We start from the raw sequence: 15,349 nt of genomic DNA on the forward strand, positions 1-15,349 counted from the left end.
TTGAACTTCCAGTTTTTGAAACTGACAAGCAAATGATAAACATTTCTCTGCTTTATTAAAATCTGCATGTTATGGGTTTGTTTCCCAGCGTGAAGCAATCTGTGTATTTAGAAAAGAGCCTTTATAAAAAGAGATCATGATGAAAAGATCAAAGTGAAGTTTGCATTGATTGTGTACTCATTTTGAGAGTTTCTGTAATGCCAGCTTTTAGAGGTACCACAAATTAAAAATGTTCTTCGGAGATGCCGAAAGTTTTAATAAAAGCAAGCGTTAAAGCGGATCATCTATTCAGCAGGAGGAGAAAATCTGGGTGGAAAGCTGGGGTAACTGTAAGCCATATTTCTTACAGTTGGAGAGCTGATGCTTTTTATGCTGGATATTTTCTGGGTGGTAAGGTTTGAGTGGCAGTGAAGTTTTCCAGTGATTAATGCGCTTCGAATGCATTTAGATGCTTATGAAGACAAGATTCTGAGCTCGATTTGGACCGGTCCAAGCACATTCCTAAACTCAAGCAGCCGAACGTATCTAAGGCTGCGATAATATAGAGACTGATAAACTTTGATGTTCATGCTGTAGAGACTTTCACTTAGAGCCTCCAAATGATTTTGTCAAAGCCAACTGTGCACAGCCATTTATCACTGTAATGCATGCAGAGGGCAGAGTGAAGCAGTCAGAGTGAGGAGTGAGCACACTGAAGAGCGCAGATGCAGAAATTCAATAATCACACAGCAGCGTTCTCTCTTTTTTCCATCCACTGTGTATTTTTCTATTTCATCTTTCTCTTTCCCTTCCTCCTTGCCTCTTTCCATGTCTATCACTTTAAACAGAGTCAGAGAAGGCAGCAGACATCTTGACATGTTTACTCACAGCCCTCAGGCGTGTGCTGACACACACACACACACACACACATCGCATATCTTTGATCACTTTGTAATGATCCTGGCAAGGTGCAGTGATACGATAGAGCTATAATCACACCGTAATAACCTGTATAACACACACATGAACACGCGCAAATCTAGTGTGTAAGATCAGAGCATCTCTGTAGAATAGGCACATACACACTCGCAGGCTGCAGTGGCACTTCTCAATTACTGCAGAAAATAACAAAGGTCCCAGTGAAAATGAAATATTCAGAAAGTATGGACCCATGCCAGCATGCACACACGCACACACACACATACACGCGCACACACCAGCGCATGAAATAGACTGGTAGGGGTGCAGACATCAATTTTCAACACTTGAAATAAATCTTGGATTGAAAATATTCCCTCCACATCCAAAGCAGAGCGTAATTCAGTTTCTGCACACTGTGTTCAGTTTGTTTATTTCAGAACAGACAAACATACATTTGCTCCTATGTCTCTAAAAACAGGTTTACATTTTTGATGTTTTAAAAAGAACCTCTCGGTCTCTCGGTTCCATAATTGTGCACGTTTGAAGTTGCTTATCCCCCTGAAATGGCATTAGAAGACTCGTAAACCTCGACGTATTAAATCTTTCTGACTGATGCTCGCTCGCTTAACACCGGAGTTGGGTCGCGTCTGTCTTCGCTCCAGAGGAAAAACAAAGAAAGACAATAACACGAACATGGCAGAGGATACAAAATAAATATAGCAACTGTAAACCTGAAGGTGTTACTCGGCTTTGCAAGCTTGCCAGCAGTCCTGCCGAGTGATCTTATGCTATAAACATTTCAGTGTAATATTTTTTCCTGGGTTATATGATGTTATTTAAAATTGTATGATACACTGAAAGAACATTTAGTCCTCCTTGTCTGAACTTGAAGGAGTCGACACGGTGGAAGAGCTGATCGTGATAATGCGCTGTGTAATTATCTCTAATCAGCTCTCACACTCAGCCACTCACATTTTTACCTAATTCAGTACATAACTGTATTAATGCAGTATTGCTTTTTGGGCATTAACAGGAACATTTAGTGTACCTGTAAAAGATTTTTATTCCTTTTATTCACTCCTATTAATGTCACACTTTGTGCATTTTCCACATCCATATACGTATGACATCACATAGCAACAGAGTAATGATGTAAATGAACATTATGGAAATGAATGTAGAAGTATAATTAGAAACATCAAGTGACAGGAATTAGAAAATTGCTTAATTGGCGATAAGCGACGATATGACGTTATCAGACAAATTTAATTAATGCTTCTCCATCTGTCTCTCGTCCTCTTGCATTCTCCCTTTCTCTCTCTCTCCCTCATATCCTACTCTCTCTCTCATCCACCTGAGCAGCGATGGTGCTGGAAGAACTGGGACCTACATCCTGATCGACATGGTCCTCAACAAGATGGCTAAAGGTAGGCGTTCCCTATCCCGCCTCGCCCTTCCCGGAGAAGGTGCTCAGTTTGCCCTCCCTGTTCTGACTGGAGAAATAAAAAGCACGGCTGTCAAATTATTCCCGCTATCATCAAAGTTATTGCTTTTTGCAAAGTTGGATGATTGCATTGAAAATAATGACATTTAATTAGATCATTACAGTGATGAGTAGCTACGAACAATGACATTTTCCATTAGCACACTCGATCACTCTTACTCTCAGCCTCTGAGCCAGAGAAAACAAGCGGATTTTTAAAATATATTATTAGTTATTTTTTTATTAGCTTTTGCTTAATTACCGCAAATGAATATCTGTTTCATTATCTCAGTGGATGCTCCGCTGCTCTGGCACCATGCTGCAGCTTGTTTTTCTCCTGTCTCGCCGACAAAACACAGTTAAACTCAGTGAAATCCAGACAGAGAGCAAGTGTGATTTTCATGACACGGTGACAGAAACGAGCTAAAAAGGAGTGGAGACGTAAAATTAGTGTGCAGGCTGTTGGTAATTAACCTGAACTGACCATGAATTGTTTATTTGAAGTGCCATCAGGACTCACAGCCAGTGCATTTTAAACACATTATAAGTGCTTGATAATTACTATAATTACAGTATGATATAATAACACAGCGAGTAATTATGTAAGAGACTGAATATTTTAAGGGGCAGTGACGGTTCTTGATATCATGTTAAGTGAAGTTTCCTTTACTGAAGTTCAGGTTGATTGTATTTTATTTACAAAATATTTTGATTTATTTTAAACAAACAAACTTCCTTTTACTTCCTCCATTCATGTGGTTCGATTTGTTTATAAGCCTGAGCCTGTGATTACACATCTGACTAGTCTCTTCATGTCTTTCAAATTAAAAGTCTCTAATTGAATGTGGCTTCATGTTAGAACAACTTTGAAAAGGTAGATAATGTTAATAAGGCAGATGTTTAGTTAAGTAAAGTCTTTCTAAAAATTGATTCCTCGTGTTTTGGTTACACGATGTAAAGACAGAAGGTGATCAATCCACTGTTACTACTGATTGGACATTTGTGTGTATGTGTGCGTATCTTTCTTTGTAAGTGTGTGTTTGTCCTGTGGTGGTGCTGCTGTAGCAGAACGAGCTCCTGGGTCTTTAATTCCAGATCAAAGGGTCAGTTTGGGCTTCAGTGGCCGTTTCCCAGGCTGTCACACTGTGCTGGGGCCCCTCCCAAGCACCAAGGGGCCAGGGAGGAATGGGTGGGAGTTGGTGGATGTGAGGGGGAAAGTCCTCCGTGTCCTTTTATCTCCTTCCCAAATCCTTCCCATTCCAAACTTATCTATAAAACCCTAATTGGCCATTGAAGCAACATGAAATTAATTCATCTCATAACAAGTAACTTTTGCCTTGGATATTTTTAAACAGAATATATATTTTGACAGACAGCAGGGAGAATACATAGATATCAGAAGAGGAAAACTAATGAAAACTGTTTTCTTTTCTTTGCTAAGTAAAAGAGAAGATTTCAAATGATGTGAAGTGTAGCCGAGGCTACTGTGGCAGCAAATTAGAGCAATGAGCATTTTCCTGCTTGACATCGAATTAACACATTAGCTGTGGGTCAAAAGTTTCCATTAACACTACGCTGAAAATATATATGAGAATGTGAAACATGCAAAAAGTTGTCCTTTGCTGCCATTAGATTTTACAACTTAAATGCAACTTAATTTCACTTTTATTCTATTGTTATTAGTCTTTATATAATGGATTACCATAGCTATGTGGACTGATCTCAACTTTAGCTTTGTGACCTTTGACCTTTCCAAGCTAACTAGCTTGGAATGCAAGGTCCATCCATGCGTTGTGTGAATGCATCACACAGATGCTGCTAAAAAACATACTTAAAATGCAGGTGCACAACCACAGTCGACACTCGAACCAGGTCAGGTGAAGCCTAACAGACAGGTACAGTATTTAGGCGACGCCTACCTGTCACCGAAAGTGACTCAAAGCTTTTAATAATTTCTAGCCTTAACCCCTGATAAATTGTAAAAGCATGAGTCATTAAAAAAAAACACACATTCTTCATTAATTTGTTATAAAATGCAAATTAGCAGTTGAGATTGAAAATGTTTTTTGTTGCAGCACATCTTAAAAATAATTGAAAACCAAATTAAAAAATAAAAAATTAATGATGAGCACAAACAGGAGTAGAACCATAGTCTCATAGCTGTTTCAAGCTGGTAAAGCTTCACGTTTATTAAGGCTCTTCATGTTTGTTTGCTCCACTTTGTGAATAAGCCTGATAAAGGCCCTAAAACGAGGCCTAACCCTCCCCGTCTTCACTGAGATATTAATAAACAAAATATTTTTTTTTATCTTTTTCAAAAGAAAATCATCTTTTCTTTGAGTGATGTAATCGGACCGTGGTCAGGAAATGCTAGAGAGGTTTTATTGTGAGGATCAAAGTGGATTTCACCATTGATAAATAAACGGTGTGAAATCTGCGTTAGGTAGAGTGTTGATGTTGGCAGAAAAATAGGATTTTGACAGCACTTTATGTTTTTACTTTATTTTATTGCCTCTGAAGATGTTTCATAAACTGGGGAGTTGTGAAATCTGCTGAACCCATACAGGAGCGTGTAATCTCTCGAGAGTAAAACAAGAAAATCAGCAGAAGCAAAGGTAGAAGACTCTCACTTGGTCTGAGCTGTGCCAACCGACCAGTCTGTCACTATTATCTTTAAATTTCTCATTTAAAAAGATACATTTCTTTGCTCCGTACTTTATCTTTTTGGGACAAATTTGAGGTATGTTCACTTGAGTACTTATATACGTACTGTAGTACTGCTTTACCATATCCTAGGTGTTTATATCCCATATACAAACCACATGATCGTCTTCTAACATGTTAGATTTTCATAAACTACAGTGCATAAAATGAAGATTTTAATGTGCAGAGTAGTTAAAGTTATTCATCTGGAAAAGATTAACATGAAACGGGTGCCTAAAAAGGCTAAACAGAGTATTAACTCATGAGTTTAGTGCTTTGGTCTTCCAGCCAATGGTTGTAACCTCTTTGGTTTACTCTCTGTAGATAACTGCATAACAAAAAGGCAAAGTTTCAGTTGTAGCGAGCAGATATTTTCCTCCGAATTTGGTTGAGACCAAGACGGAGCTAATGCTCATACATTAGTTTTGCTATGAAGTTATAATTAAATCAGTTATTGCAGCTTTAATTAGGAGTTTTGCTTTGGCTTTTGCTTGTATGCTATTTCTTTATGATGTACTTATCCCCTACTTATCCTCATTTTACAGCTCAGCATTGTACGTGTGTCTACAATTAGTTAAACTGGAAACGTGCTCATTACCAAAATTAACTAACTAAATTATACAAAATCACAGGCAACAAATACTAATGTATAAAATTAAAGGTGCTGCCATTGCTTTGTAACAGTGAAAAGTAACAATCACCTACAAAAACGTATCATCTCAAATAAAGTTTTAAAAGATTTGACCTGGCTGATGTCTGTAGATTATAAGATTTGTCTCCCTCAGTTTAAGCCACTGTATGTTTGCAAGTGCTTAAGGATTAAATAGATGATCGTAAAGTCTAGGCTTAAAGCGCCCTGTTGAAAAGACGATAATATAGGTTTGTATTTAAAACAAAATACCTGAAAAATCTAGTTGCCCTCTCGTACATCACTTTCTCAGCTCTACTTTCCTCCTTTTTTGTCCTGAGAACCTTAAAACCTTTGGGTTTGCAGGTTTTCTCCATCCTGATCAAAGGCATTTCTCACTGCCTCCTCCTCTTCTTCCATCCTCTCAGAGACAGAATAACCCCAGTTTCCTTCACACTCCCTCCTCCCCCTCTTTCCTAATAGATTCCAACAGTTTTTTCCCAAGGAATTGCAAATTTCCTCAAGAATTATAGCGATGTAGCAGGGTTGAGGTGGTTCTCACGTTTTTTTTTTCCCTTCAACTTTTCCAAAATGCGCCCTCACTTCTCTCCTGTTTCTAACCACCACCCATCACCTTTCTCTTCATCTTAAGAATCTATCAAAACACAGTGAATACCAGAGAGCTTTTCAGCATTGCACCATTTCTTTCTGCATTTTTTTTCTTCAGGTCCAGCTGGTCAACCCAGCCCTCGGCTTTGGGGTTTTCGTGGCCTCCTCAAGGGCTGCGTGTCTTTCTTTCTCTTTCTTTTTTTTCCAGGCTTTCTCTCCTCCTTCTCCTCATCTATAGCACACCCCCCTCTACCCTCCTAAGTCCTACTCCTCGACCTCCACCCCAAAGCGGTCTTACAGAAGAGGGAATCTCAAAATGAGGCAGAGGTTTTTATACTAGTCCCGCTTTTTTCATGCTTCCACCATCTCCTTCAAGGGAAAGCCCGAATTAGGCATTTTTTCTTAATACCGTCCATTTTGAGTTTATCAGAATCTGCACAATAGCCCTTGGTTTGTTAAGTCCTTCCTCTCAAAAAAGAAAAACTAAAGCAGTGAGTAGTCTGCTGCAGCTTTTCTGGCTAGAAGGGAGTCTATTGTGTTGTGAAAAGGGGGGAAAAAAGCTCACAAAACCTGTGAAACAGAAAGAGAAAATGGTGTGAATGAGCGGTTCTCCCACCATTCATTTTCCTCTTCATGCAGGCAAGAAAAAGGAGTGTTATTATGTGTCACAACAAGAAAAAAGTAATTCTTGCGCTTTTTGTTTCCTCAGAATTTGGATAGAGGAGGAGAAGGTGGGGGAGAGAAACGGAAGGACAGAAAACAAATTAAATGCTTTTTCTGTCTTTTGTTCTTTCTGAATTTAATTGTTGCTCCCACCTCTCTCTCTCTTGTCCCTTTTCTCTCCCGGAACAATTTCTCTATTTCTGCGACATGTCTTCCTCCCCCCCCCTTAACATCTATTTTTCCCTCTGACTTTATGAATCATCTCTTGTGTTTTATGTCTCTTTGCTTCTTTTCAAATAATGCGTGGGTACCTGCAATTTTTGGTTATGCTCCGTTGACATCACAGGGCGGGAGTAAGACCGTTATAAGTACAATGAGTCTTTTAAAAGTAGCTTACACTTCATTTGTTACAGAAATGGTATTTAAAAAGCTACATTAACATATAATAGAGATTTTTCTGGAAAAAAATATGTTTTAATATCCTTTTGGGTTTTTTTTTTTGAGTGCATTAAGTGCATTAAGAGCAATTCCATGAATGTCTTTTGTCATTTGTTAATTCATCAGCAAAAATAATTACAATGCTAGCGTTTTTACAAAGTATTATCTGGGCTTCTGAATGGATTCTTCTTACCTTTGTTTGTTTTCATCCCACATTTTACACACTTTCATGCCACACAGTCCAACAGCAATATTAAGTAAAACTGAGTAGCAGATGGTTCATACAAGCTGAAACTATTAGTAGCAGTACTCAAGTATTTGATATACTGAGGAAGATTGTTGCATTTAAAGGTAAACGTAACCTTAGTGATGTATTTTGGAAAGACAGAAAAAATAAAAATCATAAATAACAGAAAAAAATGCTCATAGTGACGATAAAAAAGAAATTCTAGAAACTTCATATAATGCAGTTTGTGGACAATAAGTACGCCTGCAGCAGCTGCTCGGCCATGGAAACCCATCCCATTGAAACTCTGCAAAGCACTGGCAACTTTAATGCATTAACTTGATGTTGTCTGTCACTTTAATAGTAGCAGTCACTGTAGTAAAACTTAGCTGTTTGTGAAATATCTAGGAGGGAGAAAGTGCACAAACTGACGTGTTGCACCGGTAGATTGCTGTTACCCTTGGATTGCTCTTTAAAACAACCAGTTTTTTTCACAAACATTTGTATGGCTTGATTTTGTTCACCTGTGGCAGTGGGACTGAAAACACCTGAACATAAGGAGTAAAAGTTGTGACCCCATAGTTTTGTCCATTTCCACACTGAGAAACAGAAGCAAACCATTTTTTAAATAAAGTCTTGTTAATTGTAATATTGTATTATGTATTGATCCAATCAATTCCAAGTAGCTGGTCTAAATAGTGCTTAACTGAAAACACTATTAAGACAAATTTAAAAAGAAAACATTCAAACTGTTGTTTTTATTGTTACTTTTCAAAGACGTGAAAGACTTTTGTCTATAAAGGCTCGAATTGGCTTATCAAGGCTTAAGTGCTGAAAATGGAGAAATCCAGTTTTTCAATTATGGTCACATAAGATTATACACATCAGATATGTATATGCTCTTGTGTTTGACTCCAAAAGGATTATAATATGTTTGTAATGTATCACAGTGTCTGCTAATCTGACCAGCATTGGGCCTGAGGTCACTGAGCTGACTGCAGCCAGCCACACTTTTGTCAGCTGTGGGACATTATCCCAGTCTGGCATACAGACAGACTGACGGGCAACACACACAGACAAACACACGTCAGCTTTTGGCAGTGGCTGATAGAGCTCTGGTGGGCAACCTTCATGAAAGGCTAAGAACAACCAAAGACTAACAAGGAGCTTTCAGATTGACTCAGGTTTCTTTAGAAAATGTAGGAAACATGTGTTCCTGTGATTTTCCTCACAAAGTCCTCTGGCCTCTTCATCTTTTTTCATTTCAACTAAAGACCATCACTGTTTTCTAGAGTCAGAGTGTGTGTGTGTGTTTGTGCTAAGAGGATGAATGTAATCGCCTTTGCTGTTCTAATGGGAGTTGGTTTAAAAGACCAGATTGAGTGATGTTAGCTGGATTATCTTGGTGGTGCCTTGAACACAATCCAACATCATTTTGTGTGTGTGTGTGTGTGCATGGCAGGTGCCAAGGAGATTGATATTGCAGCGACTCTGGAGCACCTGCGGGACCAGAGGCCAGGAATGGTTCAGACTAAGGTAACACACACCTGAATCCTGTTTGTTTGTGCAGATTTTGTTTGATTTGTGGAACAGTGTGAACAGATAATAATAATAATAATAATAATAATAATAAAGGATTGCATTTATATAGTGCTTTTTGGGACCCCTCAAAGCTCTTTACAATGCCACTATTCATTCACACACACATTCACACACTGGTGGAGGCAGCTACAGTTGTAGCCACAGCTGCCCTGGGCAGACTGACAGAGGCGAGGCTGCCATATCGCGCCATCGGGCCCTCTGGCCATCACCAGTAGGCGGTAGGTGAAGTGTCTTGCCCAAGGACACAACAACCGAGACTGTCTGAGCCAGGGCTCGAACCAGCAACCTTCCGATTACAAGACGAACACCCAAATCTTGAGCCATGATCGCCCAACATGACTTTTTTTGTTTTTACATTTAAAAATCCTGCTTAAAGTAATTTCACAAACTTCCACAAATCCTCAAATATAAATAAAAGTGCAGGTCCTTGAAGGAGAAAGGACCTTCGCCAACATTTATCAAGGAACAAGATGTATATGAGCAGAAAAAAAATATTTATTAGATTTAAAATGTATGGTAGTGACTGCACACTAGTGCATGAACAGCACTTCTCACACAGTGCATCATCAGGAACATTAAAGTATCAAAAAAACATTTAATGCTTTTCTCAGATTTGTCTGTATTGTTTTGCTTTTGTAACAGCAGTCAAATTACATAGTTGTGATAGCTATGGATGGATCTCGCTTCAGCTACATTGGAATGAGTCAGACACTATAATATTTTGCTTGGTTCATCAATGAAAGATGTTCACCATGAACCTATGCAACACACTTTGAACGGTGTGTTCCTTTTATGGTTATTTGTACTGTTTGTAATGAAAAGTAAACAAACCTTTTATACATGTAGTATTTTATATACAAGTATGTAGTATTTTCTGTTACTTAATCAAAGCTAAACCTAACAAGAATGAATGAGAGAAGAAAAAGGAAAGATAAAAAAATAATGATCCCACATGACACAGAAAACCCAGTGACTTAGATCTGCTCCACTGTTTGACCCATCAAGATGCTAATCTACAACATGAGCAGCTCCGTTATGCTGCATGTTGGAAATCGAAACCAAAGGATTAAAATGTGAGGCCAAGAAGTCCTAAGTATCCGAGAATGACAGTGAGAATGTTTTGCATATACAGGCTGATTTGCAGTAATTGCATTTAAGGTTGCTACTGTGGAAGACTACTTTTCTTTCCATCAGCATAAAATGTAAGTAAGGTCATTCTCAGCTTCTCTATCAAAAAAAACGAACAATCCATCTGTGCTGTCACATGAATTTGGGTAGAAAGGTTACACGAAGGATTGCCATGGTAAACTCAAAATGTCAACTTGACATTCTTAGATCGCCTTAATGCCCCAGAACTGTCTTTCTAACAATCGATCACACTCCCATCAAAACTTCACTTTGTCTAAAAGTCTTTGCTGAGATGATAATCTCTATGCGCTATTGTGAGAGATACTAGATTTGAGAGTTTTGGGGACCGGCTCCACTGCTTCAGCTGAGACGAATCGATTTCTGAAAGGGATTATGGGAAAATCAGGTCAAATCACAGAGGAATATGTATGGAGTTCAAATAGGTGCTGATAACCTGTCCCAGGTTGTCCTAATCAGAACTTCTAGTGGAGGCGTTCTGGTTATATGAAGTGAATGACTGAGAATAAGAATTTGCAAAAAAGGTGGTTTTATTCCATTTTGGTTAAGTGTTTAGGGAATAAAGGGAATAAAGTTTTGTAAGTATTTTTTGGGGGGAAAAGTCCTCAAACAAATTATTAAAAAGACTCATATTCTAAATTACATTTGTTCACTGCCTCAGAGACCTACAACCAAGTATATCGTCATCACACTGTACACTGAATGACTCCGGCTGGTCTGGAAACAATTACCGGCTGATCTGTGAACTTAATTAGAAAGGAAACCCAGGATGTGTGTAAAACATCCATGGTATTGATCCAGGTTTTATTAAAGCATGTATCCTGACTGAACTGCTGTCACAGCACTCTCCCTGCACTCCTCACACATTGATTCCCTTTGTGGTCAGGAGACCCAGCCTCAGCACTCTGATTTCATTTCTGAATTTGATCTGCTGTTTGTGCCTTTAATCTACTTTTTACTGTGAGGATAAAATACTCATAGGTCAGCCATGTAAGAGTATAAATAAGTGTTTCAAAACAACATAACAGTTCTATAACATAAGATAAGCATGGTCATCTAAACTTCACGGCCTTGAAGCTCGAGTCTCCCTTTGCCACAAAGCCAGTGGGATTTTTTTCACAGGCTTTTCTATGATCACAGACAAAAAGGTCTGTGGGAAATAAAAGTTGGGTACATCCACATTTTGTTCAGCATCATAATCTCCGCAAACTGATGCAATATTAAGGATTTTTGAAGGGTAAATGCAAAGTAGCATGTATAAACTTTTAACTTCCTTTCTCTTTTTTGTCTGTCTGCAGGATCAGTTTGAGTTCGCATTGACAGCCGTTGCTGAGGAGGTGAATGCCATCCTGAAAGCTCTTCCACAGTAGAAAACAACACCTCCTCTACTCCTCATCCCAAGGATCTTCTCCTATATTGTTTCCTATTTTGTCTTTCTCCCGTCTCCTAAATTTTTTACCCCGTTATTTATGTTCTTTCCCCTCTCGTGCTTCTCATCTGTCATTTCCGTCTCTTGTTTCTCCTCCTTCTGACACTTCACTTAATCTGTGTTTTCCTGTCTGCCTTTCTTCTTTTTCTCCACTCCTCCTTCATTTTACTCCTCTCTCCATTGTCTTCTACTTTCATTTTGTTTGCTACTCCCATGCCCTTTTCATGTCTAATATTTACCCATGTTTTTACCATTTATCGCTTCTATTATTTCCTGCAGTCAAATTTCCTATTTCTCACCCTATCTTGTCATCAGTTGTTTTTTCTCATCTTTTATCCCATTTTCTCATTTCCGCATGTCTCGTCTTTCCTCCTTGTGACCCCTCTCCCTTCCATGTGCAGCCGTTCCTTGCACTTCTTAACATCTCCCATTCGATCTCAGTCAACGGTGTGCCAGGAAACCATTGAAACTATCCTGTACATAGACAGACTTTCCTTCTGCCTGTTTTCCAAAGTAACATTTTGCCGCATTTAAACGCCTTTTAATCGATTTTTCAAATTCATCTGTATTCTGTTAAGTGTCTAATTATCATAATTTTTGTTTATAGACAAACATTGATCTCACTGGCATCAGCTGGCAATGATCAAAATAAGATGGCTCAAAATGTAATCGTATATCTGATATATCTGATTTTCTCGGCAATGTTCAATGTGGCCAGTTGCCAAACCTGACAGTTTTACTGAATTGATGCCACTGATTGGTCTCTGAGTGGGTGCATTTGTGACGCAGATCATCACATATTGTGTCTGATATTTAATGCCATGCTTTTTGATATGTTTCGATGCAGTATGCTAGTGTGTCACAGTATGCTGTAACTCATCAGCACGTAGCGTTGGTCAGTACGGTAGATATTAGGCAAAACACGAGTGATTCCATCTCCCACGAAGCCTTGCTTTTGTAAAAGTAAGCGGGGAAACCCAAAAATTAACACATTATCGGTAACTGTCTTAGTTGAACAAAAAAACGTGCTAATACTGGAAATACAAATGATTTTGCTTCATCTTTGTTGAAGCAATTTTGTGTTTCTTCTACCTGAATTGTTCTTTCTTGTGGAAAAACAATGTTGTGGCTTGTCAGTGAAGTTACACTCATGTCTGCCTTAACAAAAAAAATTAAACATTCAGTAGATGGACTGGTAAAAGCCACGAGGATAAGGAGTAATGCTTCATTTTAAAATGGCCTCATTCTAGTGGATTAACCTGCGGATTAAAGATTAGCTGTGCCTGTGCTAAATGAAAACCGCTGTGATAAACATTGAAGAACATTCGGCCGGAGCAGGAAGTTTCTGTTCGGCCAAAAGTTTGTGAGAGTCCTCTCACAAGTTCAAAGTTCAAAATGCTGGAGTGGAGTCATTTTAAATGGTAATGTTTCTGACAAGTATTGTCATGCCAAAAGGAATAGCTCTGCTTCTGAATAGTAGGTTCTTAATGTAGCATTAATGGATGATTTGTACATGTACAGTAGTGAAATCTGTATTGCAATGGAAATTAGTTTGCAGTGACACGCCTCAGCTGGTTTTCCCAACACCATTCTAAAATTAACATGTTTTATGTACTGCTGTAAATAAAAAGAGCACAGTCAGCATTAACTCTTATTTTTTTTATGTTTTAGCCCATGTATGTAGGTTTATTTCAGTATCACGCCTCTCAAGAAAAGGCCCCACCACCAGTTACAGACAAGTTCTGAGATCATTATTTTTGCTGGCTTCTGAACAGAATGTCCTGGGATTGTCAGCTCATTTTCAGGTTTAGCTAAACAAAAGCCACTACTAAATAGCCTGAAGTTAAGACACTGATTATTAAAGATGGCTTTGGGAAACCAGCTCGTGCAAAATCAATCGGTTGACAGTTTGAAATGTTTCATTCAGTTAATTCTGCTAATTCTGTTTATAAATCACCGATGACATGAATTGCATACACTATGCTGCTAATGCATGACTATTCAACAAATGTGTGCTGTAATGTTCTCCTTGCCTCAAAATGACCTTTACAAACCTCTGCTGATGTATCTATTAACTTTGTGTTAGACTCTTTATTAAACAAGACGCTCCAAGGACCTTAAAGTACAAAAGCCAAGGATTATCTTCTCTAAACTGTGCAGATCATAGTTAAAGCGGGCTGAAACGGGTGCAGTAACAATATGATGTAACACTGCAGCAAGCTGGTCTACATTTTTCCATCACAAAATTGAAACGTGCTACGAGAAATGCTGCTTTTAATAATGTGTTCAATGTGAAATGAGATTCTGTTTCTCTCCCTTTTTTAGGATACTGTCAGGTATATTATAAAAATGTGGAATTAAGTGAACTGGCATTCACTTTAAATGATCTTATTCTACTATATTTGAATCAAGCTTATTCTTTCTTCTTTCTTTCTCACTCACCATCAAGTATGAATAGATGGCTGGTCTGTTGCATTAAAACTGTACATAAACCCCAAAACACAACAGAAGATATTTTGTTCTATTGGTGTAAACAACTTGTGAATAAAGTCTAGTTGTCGATGCAGTATTGTAATGCAATCCGACTTGTGACTGTGGTCTCTTTTTATCCTTTTCTGACATAATTATACACAATAACTTTTACCATCAGGGTGAGCAGTAAAACGTGTTTTATAGAGCTGCTAACACCAGCTGCATTTTAAATCAGGTACCTTAGGTGTGTGCACACAAAGTGATGTCCTGCAGTGGATGGCGTTCAAGGTTGACATTCAACATTTACATTTTTTTTTTCTCCTCAGGTGAGATATTTGAGCAACACTAACACCTAATATACGAGAAGGTGCAACTTTTTTGCAGTGGGTTTATATTGCTTGACACTGCACAAAAAGAAAAACATATATTTCTGCAAAAAGGTATGAAAAAGTTCATGTGAAGTGTGGTATTCTGTCCATCACTCGATTATTATTATCGGTAAAAGTAGTTGTAGTAGCAGCAGCATTATAGTGACCACAGAGTCAAGGAGTTAGCTTGGATGTTAGGTAGCCAAACTAGCTAACATTCAGCTAGTTTGGCTAGCAAATTAAAGTTGTAATTTGCCATATTATTAAAAAGCTGCTAACTTTGGTTTGAATGAAAAAGGGAAATTAAAGGCAAAACTGACCTGTCATTCAAAGTTCACAAATGGTTTAACTTTTAAAACTATTGTGCTCAGCTACACATTTCTCGCTAAACTTGACCTAGCGTTTCTGGCACAGTTAGCCAACAAGTGAAAATGAATGAAATGTATGCATTTGAGACCTGATCTCCAGTTTTCTGGTTAAAAGGGAGGATTTTCTTTAGAACCCAGTAACACCAAGTGTATCTTTTTTAACCCCAACTCCCATTTGTTTATTTAAGGTAAACTGTGAGCAATAAACTGCCAAAAAAAATGCCAGATATAACAAAGATTATACAAAATTACTCACATATGCAAAATTATATCTAAATTTAAAATCTAAATGTTCTGGTCATTATTTCTGGGTT

General features: G+C 38.2%; 1 protein-coding gene across 4 annotated transcripts in view; it reads left to right on the top strand.

Moving 5' to 3' along the window:
- Positions 1–14,410, top strand: part of LOC146497234 (receptor-type tyrosine-protein phosphatase N2-like) — a 236,970-nt gene extending 222,560 nt beyond the window's left edge. For 2 of the 4 annotated variants that reach the window (XM_085139282.1, XM_085139283.1), the window contains exons 21-23: positions 2,263–2,327; positions 9,113–9,186; positions 11,697–14,410. In XM_085139282.1, the coding sequence (XP_084995408.1) occupies positions 2,263–2,327; positions 9,113–9,186; positions 11,697–11,768 (211 nt within the window). In that variant the 3' untranslated portion in view covers positions 11,769–14,410. The other 2 variants (XM_085139280.1, XM_085139281.1) reach the window with 1 other exon arrangement.
- Positions 14,411–15,349: the final 939 nt, after the last annotated feature.

The sequence above is a fragment of the Neolamprologus multifasciatus genome, chromosome 18, assembly GCF_963576455.1.
Source record: "Neolamprologus multifasciatus chromosome 18, fNeoMul1.2, whole genome shotgun sequence".
Lineage (NCBI taxonomy): Eukaryota > Metazoa > Chordata > Actinopteri > Cichliformes > Cichlidae > Neolamprologus > Neolamprologus multifasciatus.